The sequence below is a fragment of the Centroberyx gerrardi genome, chromosome 7 (assembly GCF_048128805.1).
Source record: "Centroberyx gerrardi isolate f3 chromosome 7, fCenGer3.hap1.cur.20231027, whole genome shotgun sequence".
Classification (NCBI taxonomy): domain Eukaryota; kingdom Metazoa; phylum Chordata; class Actinopteri; order Beryciformes; family Berycidae; genus Centroberyx; species Centroberyx gerrardi.
The window spans coordinates 15,584,073-15,601,337 of record NC_136003.1 but is presented as its reverse complement, the minus strand read 5'-3'; the positions used below and the strand labels follow the sequence as shown (position 1 = coordinate 15,601,337).

At 41.4% G+C, this 17,265-nt stretch overlaps 1 protein-coding gene across 3 annotated transcripts; it reads right to left on the bottom strand.

Annotated features, from left to right (window-relative positions):
• Window positions 1–6,569: 6,569 nt before the first annotated feature.
• On the bottom strand, window positions 6,570–13,385 carry LOC139918676 (somatostatin receptor type 5-like). 3 transcript variants are annotated; one of them, XM_071908096.2, is made up of 4 exons: window positions 12,997–13,385; window positions 10,761–11,518; window positions 10,087–10,506; window positions 6,570–9,084 (listed from the first exon to the last, which is right to left on the bottom strand). In XM_071908096.2, exons 2-4 carry the CDS (start codon window positions 11,460–11,462, stop codon window positions 8,998–9,000), a joined length of 1,209 nt encoding a protein of 402 aa, XP_071764197.1. In that variant the 5' UTR covers window positions 11,463–11,518; window positions 12,997–13,385; the 3' UTR covers window positions 6,570–8,997. The 3 variants fall into 3 exon arrangements, with proteins under 3 accessions (XP_071764197.1, XP_071764198.1, XP_078140759.1); XM_071908097.2 differs by having other exon boundaries at window positions 6,570–9,081; XM_078284633.1 differs by having other exon boundaries at window positions 10,761–11,494.
• Window positions 13,386–17,265: the final 3,880 nt, after the last annotated feature.

Below are 17,265 nucleotides of genomic sequence, written 5' to 3'. Positions count from 1 at the left end.
GATACAGTTATCCACACAGAATCTAACATAGCCAGTAACCGATTCAGCATATTCATCCAAACTCGAGGCTGAATCCTTAAAGATTGACCAGTCTGTTGATTCAAAGCATCCCTGAAGTTTGGATTCGTGTTCTGTAGTCCAGCACTGTACTGTCCTCACAGTGGGCTGCACGCACTTCACTTTCTGCTTGTAGGTGGGAAGCAAGAGCACTGACAGGTGGTCGGATTTCCCAAAGTGAGGTTGTGGGATAGCCCTGTAAACTGCCTTGATCGTGGAGTAACAGTGGTCGAGAGTCTTATTGCCTCTGGTTGGGCAGTTGACATGTTGGTAAAATTTTGGTAGCACAGATTTCAGGTTACAGTGGTTAAAGTCCCCTGCCACAATTGAAATGGCCTCAGGGTGCAAGTTCTCCTGCCTGCTAATGGCTCCATACAGTTTGTCCAGCACTGCTGCTGCTTAGCTTGCGGCGGTATATAGACAGCAGTTAACAACACGCAGGGGAATTCCCTTGGGAGATACAATGGTCTGAACCTTATTGTTAGTTGTTCCAACACTGGCGAACAGGACTGAGAGACTATTTCCACATCAGTGCACCATGAATTGTTAATAAAGAATTATAAACCGGGTAGCTCAAATCAAGCAATCTGATTGGTTCATAGCCGTGGTATATTAACCATATACCATGGCGTCTAATTCCTTTGTGCAATTCAGTATCACTCCGCATCTGAGAAAAAAAACGTTTGCCTAACAAACTACGATAGTTAGCTAGCTAACAAACAAAGTCATCTAGCTAACGAAATGGAAACATTTAAGGTTAACTTCGACCTCCGGGGTGGCCTAACTATGGAGGAGTGGATTGAGCAGTGCCTGTCTCCAGAAAAAAATCCACCTGCTAAACGACATGCAGAGCTACGTAAAGAGGATAGTTTCTGAATGCGGGTCTTGACACGAGAGAGATTATGGCCGTAGGTGGCCACAAGTGCGAAACCTCTCTCCAGAGCTATTGGCAACCGAAACTCGGGGACCGGAGAAAGTGGAGCAACATCCTCGCCACGCCAAGCAACACACCTCCACCTAACGAAACATGCAAGCCTGGTACAAGCAGTTTTCAAAGTCATCCTACTGACGCTGGACAGTTTTTCAGTGGTTGCACAATAAATGGCAACATACAAATTAATGTAAATAAATAGCCAAATAATGAAATCAGTATAACACTAGCCTGTGATGAAAAAAGAAATATGCTAGCTGCTAGTGTGTACGTTGCATAGCAACCGCCTCGCACTATGTGCGGGCAGTCAGGAGGGCCTATTTTATTTTGAACATTATTATTTATTAATAAAAACTATTTAAATTGTAGTGTGTCACTTTCATATTGCCATACTTGGTAACCGTTTTATAAAAGCAATAGCTCACTTCAGGCCGTGGTATATGGTTATTATATCACAGCTAAGGGGCGTTGTTCGGCCCGACGCGAAGCGGAGTATATAATAACCATATACCACGGCCTGTCGTGAGCTATTGCTTAAGCATACACCACCTCCCTTTGCCTTGCCAGTAATCGTCATGGAACGGTCCGTGCTGTGCACAGGAAAACCCTTCGGTTGTATAGCCCTATCAGGTGTATTAGGGCCCAGCCAAAACACACAACAGTCCTTCATGTCCCTTTGAGAGCTGATTCGGCAGTGAAGTTCGTCCAGCTTGTTGTCGAGGGACTGGATGTTGGCCAGCAGTATGCTGGGAATCGGGGGCCGAGTGGGACGCCGTCGTAGCCTCACCAGGACGCCACCTCGTTTACCTCCGGCAGCACTGTCTGCGGCCATTACTCCATGGTGGTACCTGTTTGTTGTAGGCAATCTCTTTCGGTAAGTCCCGCGGCTTCCAGCTGTTGGGAACATCTAATCTTATGTCCAGTAAAGTCTGGCGGTCATAGACAGTTGTGCAAGACGCGTTTTGTGCAAAGAAAGTGACATATAACACGAAAACAAACAAACAAGGCGAGAGCAGCTCGTAGCGAGTCGCCATAGTACGGCGCATTCTTGCCAGTTGTGTCTGGTACTTTTAGTGTGAGCCAACTGGTTTGTTTACTAATGACCCTTTTTATATTTTGCTCGAGTAATTTAATATTTTTGTTATCTCCCTATAGTGGAGCAGAGTGCTGGCTTGTTGGGGAGGCTAGACACCCTTGGCTTGTAATGGTAAAAGAGCACTGGGACACTGTTTTTCACCTGTTTGCTGTGATTGCTGGAATATTAGGTTCTATCTGGGTAGAATGCAGTTCTAAGGTATTTAGCCTCAAAGATGTGACATATCATCTGGCAAAACTGTCATGTACGTACTATCTTTTTAAATATTTAACCCCAAAAGCTTCTTTAAAAAAGAAACACCACACAAGCCAAAAGTAACATTCAAAGATCATGAATATGTGGATAACTCAATTTTGATTAAAGGGCAAATCAACACTTAATCACGTAAGGCAGAAAAGTGTTGCTGCACTGCTCTCTATGGGTTGAAACTTCAAGCATGTTGCACTTTTGGCCACACCCCGTTCAGTGATGTCAGAGCAGGTGTTTTGCCTTTGACAGCTGATGCAAAACACCTGATTTGACATCACTGATTGGGGTGTGGCCAGAAGTGCAACATGCTTGAAGAGCAGTGCAACAACACTTTTCTGCCTTCTGTGATGTAGTTTTGCCGTTTTAAAAAAAGTAAAATAGAACCTTATCATTCTGAGCTCTCAAAATATCATCCAAAGTCACAAATGTGGCTGAAATGAAGTCACTTTTATCCTTGTATTGCTTATAGATAACTGCAGTGGTTTTTGCCTTGGGCCCTTGAAGATATGAAATCACCTGTAGCCTATGATTTTTAGAAAGGCCATGACATTTTCGGAATCACCATGGCCAGCAAGCACCACACACACACACACACACACACACACACACACACACACACACACAAAACACAAAACACAAAATGACAACTGAAACTGGCAGTAGCATTTCAACAAAGAGGAGTAAAGTGATTTGAATCACAGTCTCATTTTCTTCTGCTGTACATCTGTGCTGGATAATGACTCAACCAGCAGGCCATTTATAAAGGTCAGCAGTAGCCATCGCACCTTGTACTCAGACAAGCCTGTCAAATCTTGAGTGCCATTCCACCTCTCTCCTATCCCACACCCTGACTCCAGTGACGCAGTCGCCCCCTGTGTCGCCCACTGGCAACCCATATTTGGCATGACATCACATCATAGCCACTCAATACCGCCGCAGGGATGCACATTGCTTTCGTTCCAACTGGTGTGCAGCATGTGAACATCTGCAAAACGGAACTCACTTGTCTTCCATTCAATGCAAAATATGCCTCAATTGTATGTTCTTTTGAATACAGAAACAGTCAAGTCGTAACAATTCATTTGCTGCCTTTTCAGATGTCAAGCTACTTATAGTATCTCTCTTTTATCCCAGAACACAAATGCTCAACTTTCATTTGTTAGCTTCCACTGACACATGAACCTTCACAGACTGACTGAGTTGATTTAGTGAGAGTAGAAACCCATCCTCAAGTCCCTGCCCTGCCCCTGTTTATCTTAACGACTTTGCTGCAAAAAGAGGCTATATCGACAAACACGCCTCTTGCTTCTATATAAAGCAAGGTGTGATTAGTTTCCTGGTGTCTGGATTACATCCTCCCAGAGTGCACTAGAATATTGATGATAGGATGCGTGCCACGCTCAACATTATCATTCGCCTAAAATTGAAGATTGATTTCCTGGAAGCGGTATTGTAGGCTACCTGTTGAACGGGTGTCAACAAACGTTTCTGGTATTATGTGGACTGTGTTGGAATGGAACAAAATGAGATGGATCAAAACTAAACAAAAAAAACCCCAAAACAACAACAACAGACAAACAAACACCACAAATGATGAAAAAAAGATTAATGCTGGCCATATAATTGTATCAACATTCATGAATGTCCCGTATACCTGTAATGAAGCAACTTATTAAGGCATTATGATTATAATCTGGTGTTAAAATGTTACCGTTATTTTTCAACCACTCTTTGGCAGTCAGGTTTGGTCATCTGGGTCTTTAAATAAAATACATCATGAGCCTTATATATGACTTTTGATACTATACTGTCCCTTTCTTTGAAGATCTTTTTTTTTTTTGGCATATAGTATTGGCATATTTTCACAACAGAGAGATACAAAAAGGATGCAGCAAAAGTCCCTGGCCGGATTTTAACCCAAAACATCACATGTGCATAATAAGCACCTTAGCCAACTGAGCCACCAGAACTCCCCACTCTTCCTACCAGTTTATGCATGTATACAGGTTTTTTTTTTTTTTGATGAAAGTAAAACCTTTGCAAGTTAATCACAGTAAGAGGCACATATAGCCACCCTATGTGATATCTAACTGTGGAGGCTGCTCTTTGGGGTTAATTCATTTTGTACACACAGTCGGGACATATGACACATTTTACAGATGCTACCTCCTCCCATCGTCTGATAATGACATTGAGAACATGCACGTGTTTTGCACATTGTCATTTTTCTGTACATATATCACCTGTATCTATAAAGTGAATATATTGACAAGATGTATAGTTTTTCACAATGCACTTCTGTATACTTGTGAATACAATACACATCATTGCACATCATATATTTGCTGTTAATTCACACATCTGTTTTCTTCAGATTCCCATATCATTCTCACGTTCTATATTGCATATATAGTGATCTAGTTTCAACAATTTCCCAATTATTTTGCATAGCATATATTTCATATTTTTTATATTTTGTATATTTGTATATTGATTGTGCATGCTTATATAACCTCACTTGCTGTATACTTATTTCTATTCTGTTTTTTTTTACTGTATCCTATCTTCTGTTGGTGATGCAAACAATATGCACCATAATCTCAAAGCAGAACAACAATGGTAGCTATGGAGCACCATGGTGTTAGTTGTCTTTGCAGTCACAGGTATGTTTTATAGAAGAAGTGGAAGGTCTCACCATATTAAATGGAGAACAAATGACTGCACAAAATCACCTTACAGATAGTTGATCAACATTATCGACATGATAGTAAAATGTCTACACATAAATTTAAGGAATTTTAAAATCTTACAATGTGCAGTAGATTTTCATGACAACAACTGATCCTGTACGTGTGCCCACTGATTGGTTTGACTCTCTACCATAAGGCTGCAACAACAAGGAGAAAATTGCTGCTGTGGGAAAGTAAAATGGTGGCCAGATGTGCCTTGTGCTGTGATTACCACACAAGAGCTACTCTGGTTCAAAAGGCTAATAATGCCTTTGCTGGAAAAAGGGAATTTGCCTGGAGCTTATAATCTTCATCGGTACCATGGACCAATATATTTCTGGATTGTGTCTTTTCTGTGGTTTGGTCATTTTGGAGATTGACTCTACACATGATTAAAAGAGATAAAATCTTATCCTGACCCTTGCAAAACCTATTTACCTGCAAGGGTATTTTGAAAATGCCATAGCCCCCTTTTTAAACTGCTCTAATGAAGAAAAATATACTGAATTTTAAAATGTTCTAGCGTCTACTGAAACATAAAATAATTAATTTAGGCAGTCCTTTGGGTTTATGTGCAATGAACCATGCCCTCGTTAATGACCTTCTAGTGCCAAAGACAAAAATTGCTGGAAGTGTTAACAGGCAAATAAGAGCTGGGGCTTAACGCAGCTCTGAGCTGCAGTGTCATTGTTGCTTTTTCTATTGCTTGTTGAAAGCAAATAAATGAGAGGGACAGAGCAACTCCACACCTGCCCACATATAGAAACGCCTCTGGGCTTTGTTGAATAATGAGACCAATTTCTTGCACATGAGATTCATAATTATGAGGAAATTACAAAGTCCAATAAATTGTTTGTGTGTGTGTGTGTGTGTGTGTGTGTGTGTGTGTGTGTGTATTTATGTATATATACAGTATATGCGGCATTCAGTAATGATCTACATTGTGTATATTCCTATGATCCATTATTTAGAAAAATGACAATCTTCTATTACACTGCAGTGTGGTAATTTCTCAGAATCACCAGAAAGCTTAAAATAGTTCCAATGCAATGTCCTCCTTTTCTGCTTGATAACAGATACTGCTCCTATATCCTTTCACCTGACTTTGGGGTAGATGGAACAAAAGCAGCGTGACCACAAACACAGAGGAAACTTATAGCGAGGGCCCAGCAATGCAGAAAGGACAGAATGTGTTTCTACCCCTACACCCGCAAGAGGCTGCCGCAGAAACAAGTTGTCAGTAAACACACTGGGGATGAGGGCTGCAGAGGAGGAGAGGGCCTGGGAGAGATGGTGAGAATATACAGAGAGCAAGAAATGAAAGAGAGAGAAAGCGAGGGCCGGCGGCAAAGAGAGAAAGTAGCAGTAGAGGAAAAATAAATGAAGAAGTCGAGAGGGTGACGAGCGACAGAGAGAGAGAGAAGGGGTGGAGAGGACAATCAAGATAGAAAAATGAGGAGGGCATTAGACAACAAAGGACTTGGAGCATGACTCAAGTTAATTCAGTTTTGTATATATTTATTTATTAAGCTTCAACAATGAATGTGAAATGCTGTTGATGTTTCACAAGTGATAAGATCACTGGCATATTTCAAAATCATAGATGCCACTGTGACCTAAATAAATCACTTTGCTCTGCAGTTAATTGAAGAGAAAACTTAAGATATGGCAAAGGTAATATTCAAAGACCACATGGATGGATTGTGTGTTCTTGCCAATTCATACCCACACAAGGTGCATACATTTCAATCCTTTGTGCACTTTATCAAAGCTAATTCTCAATTAATAAACCGTTTCTTTTTTTTTCAAAAACCTTGATCATGTACAATGCGCCTGCGCTCCATTTCTAAAACAAAAAAAAAAGTCAGAAACATGAATTTGAAATACACTAAGTGCACAAAATATTAGGGCCACCCACCTTTTTTGCACAATATGTATGTCTTGAGGCCTAAACCTTTTTTTCCCCTCTTCATCCACATTACTCCTTCATGGCTGAAGTCAATTTAATAGATAAAATCAATAAGGGATCATAGCTTTCAGCTGGTTTCCACTAGTCAGCAGGTGGTCCTAATGTTTTGTATACTCAGTGTATGTCTTGTAAAGCTAAATGCCCAACAACTGTGACAAGTTCAGCATTACCTCAAAACAATTTACAGTACATATGAACACAGCAAAAAGTAAATATGTGTTTATTGATTTCTCTTAAGTCATTTTGTTCAACTAATTAAACAATTTGCAATCCACACAGTGTTTTGATAAGGTGGCATTTATGAGAGTAACATCAGGCTTGTAGTAAATAACCACTATGTGAAAGCTTGGAATAGAATGTTAATCTGAAGAAAAAAACAAAACAAGCCAACAACAACAACAAATAAAAAATACAAGTTCATTGGGCTACTTATAACTGTGTCTCCCTTAGTTTTCAGACAGATTTGTTTCTTCGAATTCCCCTGGCAGGCCTTTGTGCCCAAGTCTTACCACATAATTCATCCCAATCAGCAATTTTGAGCCAGTGTTGTACTGTCCTGGATCATTGGAACAACAAAATTGTTACGTTTGCCTCTTGTTCCTCTTGCTTTCATAATAAAACTTATTTAACTTCCTAAAATATATATATATATCTATATATATATATATATATTGAACCTAAATTGTTCTATTTTGAGAGACCTTAATTGTCAACCATAGAGCTGCCACTGTTTTGTTTGGACTGGAAATTACCTTAAAGTGCCTCAGTCTGAAACATAAACCTGCCATAATATTGATCTATTGCAATGATAATAAACATCAATAGTCCACTCATTGGAGAGATCTAAAAACTGAAACATATATTGTCACCATACACATAAAAGAACATTGTTTCATGCAGGCACATTTCAACAGCCCCAGGTTGTATTGTATTTGTTAACGCAGTGTGAGCATGCGGAGCAGACTTGATCATTTATCATTATTCTTAATGTCTCCTTTAATGGAATTATACTGTTAGCCTATCTTTAGTTAACTTCTTAAAAGTATTTAATGGAATACAGGACTCTATATTCAGAATTAACAATTATTTTAAAATTCACAGTACAAAGAAATCCCTTGCTTCTTGTAAGAAATCCATGTCTCCACAGGTCCGTCTTCAGTTGGCAGTTTTTCAAACACCTCGTGCTGAAACTCACCATAGACATTGTTGAGACAGTCAGTGTTTGGCTCAAGTTACAACTATGGAGATGCGCAGTATTGCCCAGCACCTTCTCCATAATGTTGGTATCAAATGTCAAAGGTCATTGTCACTGTCAGGTGAAAGGTGAGACAGGATGAGTTACAAAGGTATGTTCCTGAAGTCTAAAAATAATCCTTTACTTCACCACGGCCTCCACTCCATCGTCACCTCGTAACAGATTTGGAGTTTCAATAATGGGGAGAGAAGAGATGTGTTGAATCCAATGGAGTACGGTGCTTGGGTGTATTGTACTGTTTCAAGGCATTTTTCACAGATTCATGACATTGAAATCAAAATGTCACAAATAAAGCCCATCAAGAATAGCAAGTCACGCTTCTCACCAAAAGAAACATGACTGTCATGACCATCAAACAATATATTGTCCAGCCTCACAGTAACCAACAGTACAGTGGTTACTGTAGTTGCAGCAGAACAAAATGTATATTTAAAATCTTAGTGACTGTATTGCACTGAAATCATACAGCATTATGATAAAGTCATGCTTAGCTTCGTACAAAGAAACCGGGTATCGGTAAAATGAAATAAAGAGCAAAACGAAAATACTGAACTGTGTGATGAATGCTGTACTTAATTTTCTCTCCTACTTCGCTCCAGTCCTCTGGTCTTCTCTAGAAATGTCCCAGTCAGAGAGGATGAATGGTGGAAGAAAGGCAGGAAAGGTTCAGGCATAAAAGCTCAGTAGTAGATGGTGGGCCAGCTCGGAAACTCATAGTGTTGACTGGTTGTTCACTGCTGTTTCTGAAGGCAAAAGCTCTGTCTTGATGTTCCCACAAGCCTCCATCTGGATACGCTGCTGAGATGCAACAGACAGAAGGGATTAAGGATAAACAATCTGGCAAAAGGGAAACAGTATATTTGGTTGGTCTGCAACAGAGAAAACTTTGCCCAAACTCATTTTACAAGCTCTCATTTTAAAGAAAAATGTTTGTGTTGATGTTTAATAAACTCAGGGTTCATTTCTCCCTGATCTGCCATGACAAGTGGGCTTAAGCACTCAAGATCTCATTTTAACACTGGAGAAAGGAAGACATTAAGGAGACATACAAAGAAATACATTGAGCTCTGTGAGAGAGATGGCTGATGGCATTCACCCCCACTCAACCGCACTAGCACACACACACACACACACACACACACACACACACACACACACACACACACACACACACACACACACACACACACACACACAAGGCATAGTCACAGTCGGCACCATGTATACAGCATCAGAAATACAAACTGTTCAAAGCATCAATGGCTGAAATTTGGATTAAGGGGCATTCTTCACATATAGACAGTGCAGACAAAATGTCATGGTGGAGATGCATCTGCTAAAGCAGGGATTCTCAACCTTTTTCATATCAAGGACCCTAATTTAGTACACATCAGAGCCACAGACCCCTAACTTGATGAGAATATTTTTATTGTTAGATATGACTTTGTTCAGAATTCCATGACTATCTGTATTGTAGATAGAGCGATAACAGTGAAACTATGATCAAAACAGTCATTCTTCTACATACTCTAATTGTGTTAACTTCTTGTAAATTAAATAATGCTGAAGTTTAACAATTCATCAATTTGCTGGGGAGCCCCTGGAACCCCCTCAAGGACCCCTGGCGGTCCCCGGACCCCACGTTGAGAATCACTGTGCTAAAAGATTAGCTTATCAGAAGGAAGAACTGCCAACTGCACAGACCATAGCTGCTGTAAAGTGCCAAGGAAAATAGCTGAATGCCTCATGAGAACGTATCTCTTTATTCATAAATTACATGGATTCTTTTTTCTACAGTACCTGGCCGCTCTGCGTGTTTCCATTCTGCATGTGACTCCTGGGTGAGAAGAGAGGATTATGGTTTGCTGTTTTCTCCTGGGGTGCAGTCTGTCTTCCTCCCGCCAGGTCTATGGCACCAACGCCATTGGCCTTGTGGAAGCAGAGCACCTTCCGGAAGCTCTGCTTGAAGTTGTCAGAGAGGAAACCATAGAGGAGCGGGTTGGCGCAGGAGTTGACGTAGGTGAGGATAACCAGGAAGAAGTAGACTGTGGCAGTGGCATTGTTCTCAGGGATGATATACACCAGGTTCACCATGTTGGTGAGGAAGAAGGGCAGCCAGCAAAGTACAAACACCAACACGATGATCACCACCATGCGTGTCACCTTGCGCTCCGACTTACGCCGCTTAGTCAGGCCCACCCGTACACCCGCTGACCTCACCTGAAATGGAGATGGCTGATTTAATAAATTTGATTATGAAAGCAAAAAGTCAAGAGACAAGTCACACATAGAAGTAGAGACCAAAGGCCAGAAACACCTACACTGGCCCAATTTAATATGTACTCAATGTCTCAACACACCCAGTAGTTTCAGTGTCATTATCACTTATAAAATGTCTACATTTAACTGGCGAAGGTCGAGTGATGTAGGACCAGGCACAGGTAACATAACATAGCCAGAATCCAAACCAGTACCTTGATGACAATGAGCAGGTAACAGAGGCAGATGACAAGTAGGGGACCAAAGAAGCCCAGGATGGATGTGTACAGGATGAAGGCAGTGGACCACAGGTTCTGGGGCTCAGGCCAGCTCATGTTGCAGGAATAGAACATGTCCTGTACATCTGAGTAGATGGTGACCGGCAGCACCACCAGGAAGGACACCACCCACACCATGCCATTAAACACCTTGGCCACCTGCGGCCTCCGCCACTTGGCGCTGCGAATGGGATGTACCACAGCCAGGTAGCGGTCGATGCTCATCACCGTCAGGCAAAAGGTGGAGGTGAACTGGCTCATGGCATCGGCAGTCATGCACACCTTGCAGAGGAACTCACCGTACGGCCAGTAGGAGAGCACACTCTGGGTGCCCAGGAAGGGAATTCCCAGGATGTAGAGTTCATCAGCCAAGGCTAAGTTGAGGATGTACATATTAGTAACTGTCTTCATCTTGGCATAGCGAACCACCACATAGATGACCAGCGTGTTACCCAGAAGACCCACGATGAAGACAGTGATGTAGATGACAGCGGTGGCCACCGTGCCACTACCGGAGAAGGGGATTGCCTCTTTTGACATGTGTGTCAAATTGGTGGCAGTGGTGTCGCCTATAGGGTAAGGCGTGGAGGAAGACAAGTTGACATCCTCAGCCACCGATGACCAATTGTAGTCATTCATCTTGGAGGAGGTAGGGCCGGGAGTTTGGCGTCCTTTTGGATTACAGTAGGAAAGAGCTCATAAGGGAAAAGACAGACACAAATTGAACATGATTATATGGAACACTCAATAATAAGAGAAAGTAAACTTTGTTCCATGCAAGGAAAGTAATATAATAATGTCCTAATGTTCTGTTTTATTCTGTGTCAGAACAGTTCTGCTGTGTCCAACTGTTGCACTCTATACACTCACAACAGCACATGGAGGTTCTCTGGGCAAGAAGCCAATATTTACCAAGAGAGGGGAGAAAATTTCCATTGAATCGTCTGGGCATATGGCCAACCTGCCATTTCTCTTAATGGGAAGGTGCACTTTAGAAGAAGATGGTATTGGTTAAACAGGTTTCAAGTACTGCCCCTGCCTTGGGTTAGTAGTCTATAATGGAAGGACAGAGACAGAAACAACCACCTGCAGACAAGTGGCAGGCGCACCCTTGAAGAGTTAGAGTGCTAGAGTAGTTTCTAACACAAATTATGACTGTCACATTTTTTGTTGCCTCCCATACCAGTAGCTATACAAATGCAAATTTCCACTTGCATAATAAATAAAGATGCATTATACATTACAGGGAGTAGCCTGAAAAGAGAGCAATGGCTAATTGTCACCTGCAGTCTAATAAGAGATGAATGGTTTGTTGCCATCAATTTCAGGAAGCTTTGTGAGAGTGGCCTTCTATGCACTCACACCTGGTGCCGCGTAGGTGACCTTATAATTGTCAGTTGTTGGATGTGGCAACCTGTGGCTGTGAAAATCTGTTGCACAAATAATTGGTTTGACGTGCAGATTCATTGAACCGCGCTCCAAAACACTGGAGTGACGCGCAGCCCGCAGCCTGTTGTTGAGAACACAAACACTTGTGATGCCCGAGTCCCCTTCAGGCTGGGGCTTGACATTTCTGTCCACGAAACCTGCAAGGTGTCTATAATAAATCTAGCCAACAGTTATGAGAGCCATTTAAAAGTGTTCTTCTAATTTCTGGCTCATTACATCTGAATGGCATTGCATATACCTACCCCAATAAATGCCAATAAAATGTGTATTCTGCGGAATATTTCTAGCAAATAAGGACTGGACTGCGTTGCGTGAAATCAGTTTTGCATATTGGCTTTATATGAAAAATCAATACTAATAGTCTAGTTTTTTCCTAACAATTACACCTACCGACAACTATAAATTTATCATGAAACTAATGTAGACCATTAGGCTAGAAGACTGTTTTTTCTACGTGAACGATCAGTAGTTTGTTGGTCATACTGATTTTCCCGTCCTCTATTGGGCAATAACCCGAAACACAGCGTTTTGAAAAAAAAAAAAAAAAAAAAAAAAAACTGAAAAAAAAATCTCAATCTTGCGCTGGTCCGATTAATCGCTTTAAAAAAAGTCAGAGTTGAAAATTGTATTGGTGCTAATATCCTTACTTTTAATTTAATTTAATTTCATCAAGACTTTATATCAGTAAAAGCTTGGGAACATTCATAGGTGGGATTCAATTTACCTGCGCGCTCCTGTGCGCCTTATTCCCTCTCCATGGTACTTAACCGTTGGCGTGGTGCGCGTCTCCAGTAACAGTCAACATGCGATTTTGGGAACAAAAACTTTTTCTAACGTCAAAATCCACTCTCTCGCCGGTTCCTTTTTCCACTCTCTCGCCGGTTCCTTTTTCCTCTTCACTTCTAAGAGACACCACCTCACACTTGGATATGCATCTTCAGACATTTTCTTGATGTCAGCTCGCACAAAGTCCCATAGTCAGACGCACAACTGACTGAGCATTATTTTTTGCAATTCGCCTACAAGTTTTGTTTATCTCAATTTAAAGTAATTAGCAAGCAAATCCCAAGAGAAAAGTCCTTTGTGAGCTGTGGAGGGGTCCGGGACACTCATTCGGCATTCGGACATGTAGAGCTTCGATGGGCTGCGAGGAGACTATTTATGCCTGGAAAAACGTCACCACGCCTTTGGATGTGCAAGTCCCACCCATAGATAGTTATGTGATCACAGCCAGATACATTGTTGGGGCAAAAAGCACATAGCTCTCTGTCTCATTTTGTATATTCATCAATGAATGTGATCCTAACATTTCGCCTAGAATAGATTAACACATAACTTAGTTCATGGTATACCTACACATAATATTTTCCAGTGTTAATAAGTGCTAATTTTTCAGTGACAATTATTTGGAGTTGACAAGTGTTGACTGGAGTGTTGTTTGTTCACTCATAGAGCTGATATGACTCTGGGGCGGCTGTTCAAAACTAACAGTGTTAAATTACTTCTGATAGGTGTGCACTTATAAAAACACTGGCATAGCGTTGATTTTTACACTCATAGGGCTCTATTTTCGTGACGGCCAATTCGATTTTGATATAAATCCCTCAAGCAGGAAAAATAAGATAAAACATTTTTCATTCATTCTAACTACATACACATGTGGCTGTGGTGTGAATGGCTCTTCGCCTAACATCGTTGAACTGTTTCTTACATTGGGTAACACTGATACATATAGTATACGCCTACTTATACATAGTGGTTATTGATTTGAACACCTCAAAATAACTGTTGTTGCATTTCAATCATAAGTAGAGCAAGGGAATGGCTCATATTTGCTGTCAGGCTTTCAGGCTTGAAATGAGACACACAGGTGTGTACAGAATAAATATTGCTGTACTTTGCTTTGTACTTTGTTTTGCTGCTGTGTTTCCCACTGAAGGAATCTATCTATCTATCTATCTATCTATCTAGAAAGTGACCCTCCATATCTAAAGGACACCAATCACACTGGAGGTAAAGAATCGACTCAATTCCCCCCATGTAACTCACCTTGATACTCTTCTTGTGTGTGTGTGTGTGTGTGTGTGTGTGTGCGTGTGTGTGTGTGTGTGTGTGTGTGTGTGTGTGTGGAAATAGAGCAATACCCAGATCCAGCCTGGGGAATAAATTACCTTGATGGCGGCCCGGGGCGCCTGAGTGGACGGGTGGTGAGAAGTGTGGGTGAAACGGAAAAAACGGAAGGAGGGTGGATGAAACGGGAGGGGTGAGGGCGAGATTTGATGGTAATTGTCTGGGAACGCTGCCTACTTTTAATCCATTAGCTTCAGGTTGTTGTCATCCAGGTCAGTGCAGCGTTAACAACCCCGAAGAATAGACTGCCACACATACTGACACACTCACACAGTTGTTGCATCAGAGGAGGGAACAGGCACAGTAGGGCAAATGTGTGTGTGTGTGTGTGTGTGTGTGTGTATGTGTGTGTGTCTGTGCATCTTGTACCTGTACCTGTATATTTGTATAATGTGCGAGTTTGTGTGTGTACAGTATGTACTCCATTCTTTCATTTTCACTCGGTCCAACCTGTTAAAGGGGGTTAAGAAAGGGCATTAGGAAGTTGATGACGTCTTTTACCTTATTGGCCTTGTTTGACCCGTCCTAACCCAGCCAAATGGACAGATTTATGAGGAGTCCGAGTATAAACAGTAAATGCTGTCACACAGCTGTGTATGGAGGCTTGCCCTGCAGGGAGAGAGGTGTCTAGTGACACTCAGGATGCCAGGATAATGATCTGGCCCATTTACACTCTCAAGTGCGGGCATTGCCAGTTCTCATTTTCAAGGTTATTGTGCCAAGACAGGAGTTGACATCTACTTTTTCAGGAAAAACTTTTGCAGCCACAAAAAATTTTCACTTGTCCTACAGATGAACTTATTTGTCCAAATTGGAAAACGATTTCCATGTACAGCAAAAACAAACAATTTGTATATACATTGCGACCATTTTTGTAATTGAATAAGTCAGTAAAACCTGTCGGCATTACAGAAAATATATCAATTGTAAAAAAATCATAACACTCAGAGGTAAAGATAACAATTAAACAGAGCAGAATTAGAGAATTCCATCTGTATCATTTTTCTTTTTCTTTTTTTTTATCTTTATTGCTTATTAAAAGCATCTTGTCAACGTATGCATTCTTTTTGTCTAACTTTGTCTAAGAACTGCGACTGAATGTAGTCTAGATCAGTGATTCTCAACCTTTTTCATATCAAAGACCCCAAATTTAGTCCACATTAGAGCCACGGACCCCCATTTGATGAGATTTTGTCTCTCTGAGAATATTTGTATTGTTAGATACGATTTTTGCCAGAATCCCATGACTATCTGTTTTGTAGATAGAGAGATAACAGCGAAACTCTGACCAAAATAATCATTCTTCTACATCCTCTAATTGTGTTAACTTCTTATAAATGAAATAATGGTGAAGTTTGCTGGGGACCCCTGGATCCCCCTCAAGGACCCCTGGTGGTCCTCGGACCCCACGTTGAGAACCACTGGTCTAGACAACAGACTAAAAGCCAGTCACAGAGACAGGTAATGATAAGCCCAGGTGACCACTAAGTAAGCAACTAGCCCTGTTTAGGTCTGTGGTAGACACATGGCTAATGCACAGCATCAAAAGAAGGGCAACACTTGGATAGTCCAATATTGATACTCAACTATCAAACCCAACCGTAAGATGAATCCTAACCCAAACAGTGAATATCAATAGACTAGGCTACTTTTCACACTATTTTGAGTATCACCTGAACTCTTCTTTTTAGTGGCACATTATTGTTGCTTGATAGTAAGTTGAGTATCACCATTGGACAATCCAAATAAAGTCTGACCCAATTCATATAGCTTGCTACAAAGCTAATGTTAGCATACAACAGCACTGGCTGGACTCGAAGCTTAGCAGCTAGCTAGATAACTATCTTTCAACAGCTGCCAGCTGACGGTGTTGTGTTAGCGCCATATCAGCACAACATCTGTTAGTCAAGGCAATAGACGATTGCATTTAAAGGGGAAATAGTTATAATGGAAAATATTTCTACTCAGCTACAAGTAATTCACTTTTGCTAGAACACTTTGGCCTCTGCAATCTGGAGGGAATCCCAACACACCAAGCAGTAGGCTACATCGTACATCGTTTCTTCACTGCTGTGTTGTGCCTCATCCCCCTCTGTTATTAATAATTCCTCTTTGCGCCTTGATTTCTACTAAGTCTCTTTTATTTTCTCTCACTTTTTCTCTTTCTCTATCACTTGTCTCCTCAGAGTAGAGCGGCTTGTCAAAGCTCACTCTGCACGACTGAAAAAACTTCCAACCGTTGATATGTCGATACGTCGATACACACAGTCACACTGAGAGAACATGTGCCTTAATTCAGGATCAGAGCACTTTCTTTGACCCATGTTTGCGTGATTTTTCTTTTTACTTGTCCGTTCAGCTAAGTGACAAACATGTGCCACTTGACCAAATATTTGTTTCCATTTATCCTGAAGAATCAGACAACTGTTAATGTCGAGCAGTGCACGAGATTGAAAAGATGAAACAGTTTTACTCTCCTCCTGCACAATCTCTGACGAGGATTTTTTTCCTTCTCTCTTAACATGCCTCTGCCATTCCCTCCTGCTCTCTGTCTCTCTCTTTCTCTCTCACTCAGTTGAGGCAATTTAGCTTCGGTGTTCAGAAGATCACGCACACACACACACACACACACACACTCTCTCTCTCTCTCTCTCTGTGGGCATGTGGCTTGAGATCATATCTGAGTGGTGTCAGTTAGTGACTTTGTTTGGCCGGCAGCAAAAAGCTGGTAGGGATCGATTGGAGGATTCTCTCTGGGTAACAGGAGGAGCGACTGACTTCTGTGTGTGTGGTGTTTGTGGGTTAGGGAAGCTCTAAAGCCATCTACTAAATCAATACTCCAAGCAGAGAGGAAGGAGAGTGG